At 33.2% G+C, this 11,693-nt stretch overlaps 3 protein-coding genes across 6 annotated transcripts; all 3 read left to right on the top strand.

Annotated features, from left to right (window-relative positions):
* Positions 1–673: 673 nt before the first annotated feature.
* On the top strand, positions 674–7,183 carry LOC659856 (hypothetical protein). 2 transcript variants are annotated; one of them, XR_001575013.2, is made up of 4 exons: positions 674–824; positions 5,978–6,722; positions 6,766–6,977; positions 7,025–7,183. XR_001575013.2 is itself a non-coding variant. In XM_971238.4 (3 exons), the coding sequence occupies exons 1-3, from the start codon at positions 813–815 to the stop codon at positions 6,918–6,920; spliced, it is 912 nt and encodes a 303-aa protein (XP_976331.1). In that variant the 5' UTR covers positions 674–812; the 3' UTR covers positions 6,921–7,183. The 2 variants fall into 2 exon arrangements, 1 of the variants encoding a protein (XP_976331.1); XM_971238.4 differs by having other exon boundaries at positions 6,766–7,183.
* Positions 7,184–8,817: 1,634 nt separating this feature from the next.
* sPLA2C (phospholipase A2C) lies at positions 8,818–9,963 on the top strand. 2 transcript variants are annotated; one of them, XM_008195302.3, is made up of 4 exons: positions 8,896–9,080; positions 9,134–9,403; positions 9,460–9,772; positions 9,823–9,963. In XM_008195302.3, exons 1-4 carry the CDS (start codon positions 8,996–8,998, stop codon positions 9,896–9,898), a joined length of 744 nt encoding a protein of 247 aa, XP_008193524.3. In that variant the 5' UTR covers positions 8,896–8,995; the 3' UTR covers positions 9,899–9,963. The 2 variants fall into 2 exon arrangements, with proteins under 2 accessions (NP_001139461.1, XP_008193524.3); NM_001145989.1 differs by lacking the exons at positions 8,896–9,080; positions 9,823–9,963 and adding an exon at positions 8,818–8,875 and having other exon boundaries at positions 9,460–9,776.
* A 477-nt stretch (positions 9,964–10,440) lies between these two features.
* Positions 10,441–11,348, top strand: sPLA2D (phospholipase A2D). 2 transcript variants are annotated; one of them, XM_015980137.2, is made up of 4 exons: positions 10,441–10,587; positions 10,647–10,817; positions 10,864–11,179; positions 11,231–11,348. In XM_015980137.2, the coding sequence occupies exons 1-4, from the start codon at positions 10,527–10,529 to the stop codon at positions 11,307–11,309; spliced, it is 627 nt and encodes a 208-aa protein (XP_015835623.1). In that variant the 5' UTR covers positions 10,441–10,526; the 3' UTR covers positions 11,310–11,348. The 2 variants fall into 2 exon arrangements, with proteins under 2 accessions (XP_015835623.1, NP_001139342.1); NM_001145870.1 differs by having other exon boundaries at positions 10,527–10,587; positions 10,692–10,817; positions 11,231–11,309.
* The last annotated feature ends 345 nt before the right edge of the window (positions 11,349–11,693 follow it).

Consider the following 11,693-nt stretch of genomic DNA (forward strand, 5'->3'; position numbering starts at 1 on the left):
ATGTTGATTTATTTTTTATTTTATTTAAATAATTTTATAAAATATTACATTTTGTTTCAACCCAGAGCCAAAATTTTGAAGTTTAACTTTGTACCTACACATTGCTGAAATATTTCAACGTCATTACTTAATATTCTTCTCCAAGCGAAACGTGAATCAATCTTAACTGTTTCGACAAGAATAAAAACTGGCATCAATAAATCTTCAAATCTAAATAAAGATTAAAATCGAAAATGTCAGTGGGTTACTGTTTTGATGATCCACCGACTATTATATTCATATAAGCGGTTTGCAAAAAATTTCCGACAATAGCAACACGAACTATCCTGACGGAAGCGAATATTAATAATGTAAAAGCAGCAGAATGAAATTATTTTCCAATTGTTTCTTTTTCGAGGAAGCAATCGCTCAATACTGATTTACGAGCGTACGCGTTGGAAATTTAAAAAATGGAGTTTTATTTTTCGCCGAATAAAGCTCAAAGGCAGCCTTAATAACGAAATTATAAATATGCAAATAACGTCTCTATGCATTAACGCCGAAAACTGGTTCCTCGTAATCGTGCATTTAAACAAACATTTTTTCAAATCCTTGGCCATTATTTTTTTCAAAAATAGTTAAAAGCCCCACAAATTTGAAATTTTTGAAGCGGCTTGGCTGATTCTTGACCTACAAGAAGTCCATTGCTGCATTTCGGATTTTGTCTGAGTGGGGTGTGGGCATGGTATAAATCCAGAGAAATGGAATCTTATATTCTCAGTCCGCTGGTTTGCCGAAGTGTCTGTGTCGCAAGCAATTAGTGAAAGAGCGAAATGAAGCTTATAGTGAGTACTTATCAATTCGGCGGTTTTAAATCATCACTTGACAAATTTTGTTACGCTTGATACTTAATTTCGTGGTTTTATGGAAGTTTTATGTAAATTCCTAGGACATTATCCTAATTAATCACTTGACACCAGTTTTGAGTGATTTTGTAAACGGGACTAACGAGCGATGAGTTTCGACTAATTTGTCTAAATTATGATTCACAACGGTAGTTTTTTCGTAAATTATTAAAATGCAATTCCAACTTTTGGGAATTTTTTTGAACTTTGCCCAAAAAATCTAGTTTACAAGATTAATGAACCTGAACTTAACTAAGATTGTTTAACCTTTACCTTCCATATTTACTTTATAAATATAAAGCCACTAGCGCCAAAAAAACACATGAATGCTTAATGAAACTTGTTTCTTAATTAGCCAAATCAATCACGTGATAAAAAATCATAAGCTTATTAAATAATAAACGACTTGAGATAGCTGTGATACATTTTGGCTTAATTAGGTAAAATAAATGTCGGGAGTGAAGTGTTTGCTTAATTAAAATGGTTATTTCAATAATAAACCAACAATATTTGCAAACACGAATTTTGATTGGCAAACTGGTTATAATTTTTTGCAATGAACTCATCTGCGAGTTGTAATTACAAAGTAATATTCATCTTTTTTTAGCACCATGGTAGTACAACTGAGAATAATTACAAGTAATTAGTTCTGGGGTTTTTGTTCTCATTTAGTTATCTTAGGAACATGTTTTTAAGAACCAATTAGTCTTTGGTGATTAAAGTCGATTCGCGGTTTAATAGCCCCTCCTCAGACCAATCAATGATGAATTTGTCGAACACTGCTACTGTTCCGTAGGCAATTATCAATCAAAATAATTTTATTATGCGGTTGCTCCTGACCTTTTCTAAATAACATTTCTGAGAATGGTTTTAATTTTTCTAAACCAAGGACCTAAAAATTAAGATAAACTAGTGGTTAACACTTAATGAATAAATGAAATCTGATTTGGTTTCATTTAGATAAGCTTGGAAAATATAAACAAAAAGTCGGAATAAATATCAGTGCTCCAACAAAATATGAATTATTCATTTCCAGGCAAAAATTTGCAAAATCGGGTCGTCTGAATAATTTTTAATAATAATTTTGTTACTGTCATCTTGTCTAATTGGGCGAAGTTTGTTTTCTGCATAAACCTAGCCACTTATAATAATTAATTACTTATATGCCCCAAAAAATTATAAAAAACAGAATAAGTATCTTATGAATGTTATAGTATTTAAAAATAAATTGTAAGATAGAGCTGATTTAACTCACTTTAATTCAGTAATTAATATTTCAAAAAAAAATTTGAAAGTAATGACTTAAAAAAAGGTTCAAAAAAATAAAAAAGCAAAAAAAAACAATTAATTAGAATTACAAGTCAAAATAATAAAAAAAATGTATCAGCCTACGAGAAATAATGTGAGAAATACTCAATTCTCGATACAACCAAACATTATAACGCATTTTTAAAAATAAAAATAAAAAAACTATATAATTTCGTGTTTTCACACATAAATTCGGATTCCTAATAGATTTGTTAGGTGATTTAAAAGTTTTTGTAGATTTAATTTGGCTTTAATTGAGTGGTCAAGACATGTAGGTGAACAGTTAAATTAGAAGCTGTACAATGTTTCTACATAAACAAAACCACATGTAGGTTTACAGTAGAGAAACCGTAAATAATACTCTCACAGTTAAAATTTTTAATTTTCTTCCAGCCACGCTAGCAATGTAGGTGTTTTATAGAATCAAAGAAAACTTAGCTTTATAGTATCGCAGGAGTTTATTGATGCAATAAAACTTACATACAAAACATCTATTATATTTTTTTTAAATCTACACAACATTTTATCAAACATTTTTGTATTGATACGGTACTGAAGTCTAGGTACATGTAATGACATGTGTGATGGGTTTTACCACACCGCGGTCTTCACTGACGCCAGAACCATTTCTCTGCAAAAGAAAACATGCCCCGACTACCGATTACTTCACACTTTTTACGACATAATAATTAGCAACTATCAGTTTTAGCATCTAATATCAGTGTGAGAACCTGAGACCGCGCCAAGAATTCGGCATTGATCCAACCGGATTCTTAAGTACAACATCCTTTGTAGAAATTAATTACAATTTTTTCCATTAATGTTAATCGATTTTTTCAATAAAAGATAAAACAAAAATGGGAGAACTGTTAAACGGGCGATTATGCAGTCACTGCGGCCAATTTCAGTTACGTCCAAAGAATGTTAAGCGCTCTGATGGGAAAATAATTACAGGTGGATGCTAATTTTGACCATGTCGGAGGTCTTTATATCAAAAAGGCGCTTCGGGCCTAAGTGACAAAAAAGATAAGACGTTAATGGCGGTTGCGTGTTGCAAATTCGCTCTTTTTGTTCGCGAAGATGTAATTTTCTGGTGTGGTAATTAGGTGCGAAAATTGGTTTTGGCCATGCCGAGGAAAATTAATTTTTTAATGTGAGAATAGAAGGAGAAATTATTTTTTTGGTGAAGCCCCGCATAAAAATCCCGCGGCCGTCTCTTTTTGACATTTAACAGTGCTTGAATAATTAACGACATTTTAAGTTGAACGCACCGAATTTTTCCAGTTCAAGTTTTTTCATACCGATGTAAGTTTTCAGGTATAATTGCATGCCTGCGACGTGACCTTGTTTGATTCAGGAAATTCGTCTGGTTGATACGACGGCCTTGTTATTTATGCCGAAATGTCGTAAAAAATGTATTAACCGAACTAATTACTGCTTTTATCGAAAATCTATTTTCGGTCGAATCGACATCTCCTGTGGGCGCAGCTCACTTATGTAATAACTGTTTTCCGAGTTCATATGCTAATCGTTTCATTGCTTAATTATGAGGTGCTGATACGCTTTGGAAGCGGCCACTGGGCCGCAGGAATTACGAAATGTTTGTGCAGTTGCAGCGATTCAACAGCTTTTATGACTTGTCGGTTTCGGGGGGTCCCGGAATTTTTTCCATGAATGGGACGAAGTTATTTGCATTTCAAATATTTCTCTCAAATAAATTAATGAAAAGCACGCAGTAAACAGGCCATAGGTCCATAAATCTAGACGGGAAAGGCACTAAAGCCGCAAGTTTTATTCAAAGCCAAAACATGAAAAATCCAAAAACGAAGTGCCCTCCTGGAGTGCCGATTCGGCCGCAAAACCGCCAAATAATCGTAAATAATAAGAATAACAGAGGTTGATGTTCGGCAATGACATTGGGCAGAGCCGTGAACCTGGTCTGCTGTGCAGAATGACTGAGTTTGCAAGAGTGAAAGTGGGCGCCATTGTAGGCGATCTTGCGGACTTGTTATGTTTAATATTCGCCGATAACATCTTAGATCAGTTGATGTAATACTTATCGGAGCAGTTCAGACTTCTTGTAGGTAGCTCATCGCAAGATAAATGCTCCTATTATTACGTCCACGCCTAGTTCAGAAGAACTCAATTTAAAGCAGTTCTCGAGGCATTTTTTGTCTTTAGTTGATTTATGACTCGTCGGACATTGTCTTATTTCAGCAGAGATCCGCCTTTTAGATACATGCAGATTTTATGTTAACACACCTTTCCGATGATAATGCTTTTCATTATAATTGACAATATTTATTTATCGTTTTTCGTTTTATTGTCGGTTGGACAACGAAATTATTTGTGTTAAAATTGGCAAAAACTTATTTAATTTGGAAAATTTTTGAAAAAACTACGGACGAAAAAACCAAAAAAAAAACACCGGACTGGATCTAAATTACGTTATTTCAGACAATTCTCAGGAAAGAGAAAACAAAATAAAAATGTAACAGCAAATTAATTATATACAAAATGTTTTTTATTTGTTTATTAACTTGTGATTTCAGCCGATTCTAAGTGATTTGGCTCATTTTTTGAGCCAGAAATTCACTTAGTTCAAGAAAAAAATTCCAAATTGAACAACTGCAGTTAATTTTTTTACCTTGACGAGACATTATTTAACTAAGCTTTTCTCTTATGTAGAAAGACAATCAAGATAAATTGAACAGCGTTGTTGTAACGTATTATGTGTTGCCTAATAATAATTCAGAAAGTTTCTTGCCACCCGGTCCGGTTAATAGGGGCATCATTCTTTTTGATTGAGACTGTACATAAACAGCAAAAGGGCAAGATTTTATAGGTGAAAATTACATGGCACAAAGCATGATATCTTGTTTACATCTTGCGTCTGCTCTAGTTAAACACAATTATGTGATTCCTAAAAGTACAGGAGGATGACCTAATATTTTTTCTTTCGACACTATTGACCGATTTTTTTTAATTTTCGTTTTCCTACTTAATAAAAATACGAGCAAAAATATAATTTTTGTTTATTATTAATTAATTATTACACGAATGACTTTCATTACGTTGAAAAAATTTGCACCCAAACACGATCATACGAAGAAGCTTTTTTTTTAAAATGGTCGAAAAATTTTCGGAAAAATGACCTCCACTGTCGTTTAATTTGCATGATAAGTGATAGCTATTGTTATCTTATACTTAAATGACATAAATGCATGTCTTAAATACCTTGAAAAAATTATTTTACCATTGTCCTCTCTTTTATTCATGACTATTCTAATGAGATGGTGGTTTTGTATTTTTATCTTTATTCAAAAATTTGTAGTATTTTTGCTAATTTACTTACCTAAGTCTGGAATACAATGTTGGGATAAAATAAAAAATGTACGTGTTATAATTTCGGACTTAATAATTTTAAAATATTCTATCAGGTCTTGCCAACCCGTTATTTCCAGGTCATTAGGAAAATTTATACCAGTTCTGTTGTCACTATTTCAGGTTTTCTATCACGAGAAGCAATAAACAATATTTTAAACAACACAATACCGGCTTTGTGTCTTTTATATTCTTGACTTGAAACGCAATCAACGGTTCTTGTAAAATGTATTTTCCGTGTACTTATCATTTAAATAATTCACGCAATTATTATTATGAAAATCTGAATGTCACTAACACGATTCAAGGATGTCAGTTCAATGCTTTCCATCAAAACCACAATATAATAACAGACATTATCTCCATCTCCCACTCGAAATTTACCTCAATTGTTTTTTCAGCTTTTGGCCCCATTATTTTTAATAACTCTATCTTCGGTAACCAGCCATCCGCATCTCTACAGCCCGTATTACAAACTTTTCCGGTCGAACTATGCGAGCCACTACTCCCAGTTCATCCCCACATATTCGGACATAGTTCACGACTCGGCCCTTTCGGCCTACCTATCGACCCCCGACTTCCTCCCAACCCTTAACGTCTTGGCCGAAGTGCCCTACGCCATCACCAACAGCTTCACGGTGGTTCCCATGCTGGTGGTGTCCAAGGACAACATGCACATGGTCTCCAACGCCCAGATCATGAGCATTTCCAAGAAGAAGCCAGTGATGACCATCAAGAACAAGAAAAACCAAGTGATTCAATGTACGCCGGCCGTAAAGATTGTCTTGGAGAAACCGATCACGGTCTACAGCTTGAAAACGAGCATTTTGTTCCCGTCTGAAATCGAGATTGTCCATGCAGGGCTGACACTGCCCATCAGGGTAGGGGCCATCATCGCCCCAGTGAAGGCCGATACTTATATTTCCGTGGAAACCCCCATTGCTGTTAACGTGGTCTATGCTGTACCAACGAGACCCATCAACTATGATTATGTCAACCATGATGGGGTTATTGAAATTCCCGATAACCAGGCCGTCGTGGTGGAAAGCGAGCCGGTTTTGCCGCCGAAAAATGTCACAATCATTGATTTCCCGGAGAAAGAGGCCGAGCCTGTTTTGACCATCGATGAGGATGATGATGAATTAGGTGGGTAATTTTTTAGTGAAACGTTCGTAAAAAATTGTTTTAGTAAATCGTAACCCGCCCATTCTTTTGGCCCCCGCTGGAATCGTCCAATCAACACAGCCCATAACCCACATTGAACAGTTCACCAATTCAAAGGAATCGCCGGTGTTGATAGCCCTACGAGAAGAAGCTCTGAAGAATAAGCGAGTTCGAGTTTGATTTGTTTTCGCCATTGAAGTTTTCGCGGTTTACGTGAAAGTTCTATCAAAGTTTTCAGTAAATTAGAGGCTAGGTTTTTATTTAATAAATAATTTCTCTTGTAGGTACTACGTATCAAAAAATTGTCTTGTCGGTTCAAATGTTGGAATTACTGTAGGATGTATATTTTTTGATTGTATTAACAATACACTGCCACAAAATTTTTGTTGTTACAATAGACTTCTCAGTTAAATTATGTTCTTTAATAAATGAGTAAACAGTTACGTGTCGTCTTTTATTTATTTTATTTTTACAAAAAGTGACTTCAAAACGAAGTCGAATTAAGCTGACATTTATTTACCTTGCGTACTATTTTTTCATCCTTGTGTAAGTGTGTAGTCAATTTTGGTATTTTTGGATTCGATAAAGTACTGAACAATTCCTCACTAAAGCGATTTTTCGTGTAAAGTTGAAATGCTGTCAATGTATTGTAAGTGTTTTTATCGAAGGTAGATATGCATAAAGTAACTAACTATTAAACAAACAAGTATTTAAATACACCATACGCTATTCCTTACTTAAAACTTAGCTATGCCTAATCCTTAATCGACAATCACTGTCTCTGGTAACAAAAAATCGCATTCAAAAGCCATAATCCTCGTTATGGCTTAAACTTACTTATTTAAAACATGAGTATGAAAATTAAAACTGCACAAACAAACAGCAAAATACTAATTGATTAACTTTTTTCAAAGCAATATGTACAAAACTTGAAAACTCATAACTTTAAGCTACTAATGGCGAATTGTTAAAAAAATCTAATAAAGTTTGCTTTACGACAACATAATTTTGCATGATTTATGACACTATAGTGATAAATAAAAAACTAAACGTACTTTTAACACTAAAATATTGTTTGCTAATAACAATATGTAGTTGGAGCAGCTGACTTGTATCAGAATGTAAATGCTTAATGCTTAATTAGGTAATTTAACTACTTTTCCTTTGACTTAAATTAAAAATAAACACCTACGTAGGTAGATCAATTAATTTTAGTTTTGTTTTTCCTAATAAATTAAAATGTTTACTATTATATTGCAAATTAGAACTGAAGTTTGATTAACTAGGGTCATAAATTATTCGCACAATAAAACTAATAAACGAAAATAACTATTTGAGAGAACATCTTCAGAAGACTCAAAACCCTTCATATTTTTTATTGCTTACACAAGAAAGCTTCTTTACCTTATTGTGTAATAACCGTTGAGTTAGCAATTAATTTTGTACTACCTTTGAAAATATTTTTCTAAACTTTCCACAAATGTTTTGGTTTCAAAATTTGCAGCACTTTTCAAGGTAACAATACCAAAACAATCACAAACTTGTTTGATTAAATTAGTTTTATTTTGTAGACAACATAAAATCAAGCAAGCATGTTTATTTATTTACCTAATTACATTGCCACTTCCGTTGTTAAATGAGTTGTAATTTACATGTTAAATGTTTTTGGAGAGAATTGTTAAATAATAATAAAACTTATTTGTCAATGTCGTCCCTATTTTAATTAAAAGCCACATTTGCAGATAAAAATTATTGCATTTTATTAACGTAAATATAAGATTAGAATTATCACTCCCTCGACTGTGTATAAAAATTAGACCAGATATGTCTATTATCTGGGAACTCCCGAGGTAACTAACATCCTGCCTGAATCACAGTAGCCGCTAAATATGCAAATGCGGTTACCAACGAGATTATCCGAAAACCCACCTAAAATCAAAATTCGGGCAAAACCTCGGGAATATCTCGCATCTATGTAATTCCCACAACGAACTTTAATAATGGTGGAGTAGCAATCATCAATCAAACGCGTAATAACCCATCGGTCTTGAACAACTTCTACGTCAAAGAAATCGTAATGTCCACATGTGGTGTAGTATTTCTCATGATTATTATCCAACGGGGGAAGTATCAAGGTTAGTTTTTTGTTTTATATTACACTGATTGATGCTGAAGACCACTCATTACCATTTGGTTTTAATTTGCGGTCGAAGGTGCAAGTTGAACTTAATCATCAGCAATTACCAGTGAACGCAATGTGGTCCAAATCAGTCGTAATTTTATTATTCGCAGTTTGCTTTAGCGCGTTTTTTGTTGAAAATAACGGATTGGAAGTGAAAGGTTTGCGTCTATTTTTAATCTAATTTCATTGTAAACTGAACAATTTTTTAAAGAATTCGTTAACAAGTATGTGGTGCGTCCTATGAAAAGTTTGCTTCCACACAAAGAAACTTCTGAGGCTAGTGATGAGAAAGATAAAGAAAGTGGCAATTTCGATTTTATTGGGCGCGATATAATCAGAGAGACGTCAAAAGTGGCCAAAACAATCGGGAAAAACATCAAGGAATTTGTGTCGAAAAATACCAAAGGGCTGGACTGTGATAAGGAATTTTCGGGTGAAATGGTCGACGGTTTCAAGTCGAAAGTTAAGGCAATTTATCCCGGTAAGTCACCGATTTTTACAAATTAAAACAATTTTACATCAAACAATTGTATGAAGGTACCAAATGGTGCGGCGATGGTAACATTTCTAAATCTTACGACGATTTGGGCAAGTTTGCCGATACTGATAAGTGCTGCAGAGAGCACGATATGTGTCCCATTAACATAGATGCAGGTGCAACAAAATACGACTTGGTAAATACTGGGCTATTTACAAGATCGCACTGTGACTGTGATAAGAAATTTTACGATTGCCTTAAAGAGGCAGGCGGTGTTGTTGCTGAAAGCATAGGATTCACTTACTTTACTGTTCTTGGACCTCAGTGTTTCAAGGAAGAATATCCAATTATTGGATGTCTGGATACGAAAGAGTAATTAAAACGGTAGATTTTTGCAGCAGATTAAAAAAAAACTATTTTAGGAAAAAGTGCCTCCAGTATGTAACAGATACACGGAGACCGAAGATGTACCAGTGGTTCGACAGTCCTACTTTTTAATTTCCTGAATCAGCGTTGAAATGTATAATAATTTATTTAAATAAAGATTTTTTATTTTTTTAAAATGTAGTTTTATTATTGATCTTTAGTTCATTAGTAACTAACTAAATATTTTTTTTATAATATTTACAGAACTTGAATAACAACTATACTTTATTAATAATAAATAAAATGTTTTTTTTTGTAATAATTACCATTTTGATTGGAGCATATACCAGTTATTTTATGGAGTATATTCCACAAGATTTTAATAAAACAACTTTTTTTTAGTTGTAACATTTCTTTACTCCCTTCCTTACTCCACAGCTGAAAAAAAATGAGAATATTGTTAAGTCCGATAAATAATAAACAGTTATTAAATTATCATATTACTTAAAATTTGAATCTGATTAAACTTCAGGTAATTTTTAATATCATGATTTTTTTACAAAAATATTGACGCAACTGCAATCATTTAAAAAACTTTAAAAAGAAGTGATAACGGTTTATCAGGAACGACATTGTTATTGAACTATCATTTGCCGCAATTTCCTGAACAATTTTTTAAATAATATTCGTAATCTAAAAAGCATATTATTTAAGTTATTCTAGTATACACCTGTCCATAATTTTATAAAATGTTTTAAAAATGTTTTGCAAGACGTCCATATGGCTCCTCATATTTAGCTCATATATTATAGAAATAAATGGTACGTATTTTTAGTAATTTATTGAGAAAAATTCGAATTATTTATAAATTGTGCAATAGGTGACCAAAACAATTACAAAAACAGTGTTCAATGGAGTTCCATAGGTCGAGACGTGATAGCAGGAATCCGAGATGAGTTGAGCAAAATTTCTTCTAATTTAGATCGCAACAAAATATTCTCTGGTGGAACCACGGAGGGATTTTTGAGTAAAATACGGCTGATTTTCCCAGGTTCTTATAACCACATTGCATTTTCCTAAAGCTGCGTTTTTTTTAGGCACTCTTTGGTGCGGTGACGGAAACATTGCCGACTCTAGCAAGGAGCTGGGTAAATTGAAATCTACTGACTCTTGTTGCAGAGCCCACGACATGTGTCCAGACGATATACCAGCTGGACAGTCGAAACATGGATTGGTTAACAATGGATTATTTACGCGGTCGCATTGTGATTGTGATCAGGAATTTTACAATTGCCTCAAAAATGTCAACACTGTTGTCTCTAATGGAATAGGATTCACGTACTTTACAGTTTTGGGGCCCCAATGCTTCAGGCAAGATTATCCTATAATCGGTTGCCTAAAAAAAGATATCAGGTACTTAGTGCCAAATAATTGAATTTAGTTCATCATTTTTTGTAATTCTAGAGGCAGGTGCTTGGAATACAAAACAAACGAAACTCAGGAGAAAATTTATGAATGGTTTGATAATCCACAATATGTATGACTTTGAAGAATAAATTAGAGAATAAATCGCTCATACTTATTGACCTTCTCATTTACCTACTCGTAACTTAAATTAAAAATAATTTTATTTAGTAAAAAAATATTGCAAATACGCGTGAAACCAGCTATCGTAGTTTTCATATTATTTAATCACTTTACGTTGTTTCCAACAGTGTTACTGTGATTTAATGTTTAAGTATGTTATTCTTTTTTCTTGTTCTCACAATATTTGCAGTAAGTTATTTTACATAAAAGAGAGTAATTCTCTGCCGAGTCAATGTTTTCATAAAAGTAAGGCCGACATAAATTCAAAATAAAGACTGGTATGCAAAAATTAAGATTCAGTAAAGTGTCCTTGGTTTACGACGTAGTTAAGTTTATCATT

This window comes from Tribolium castaneum, chromosome 5 (assembly GCF_031307605.1).
Source record: "Tribolium castaneum strain GA2 chromosome 5, icTriCast1.1, whole genome shotgun sequence".
NCBI lineage: Eukaryota > Metazoa > Arthropoda > Insecta > Coleoptera > Tenebrionidae > Tribolium > Tribolium castaneum.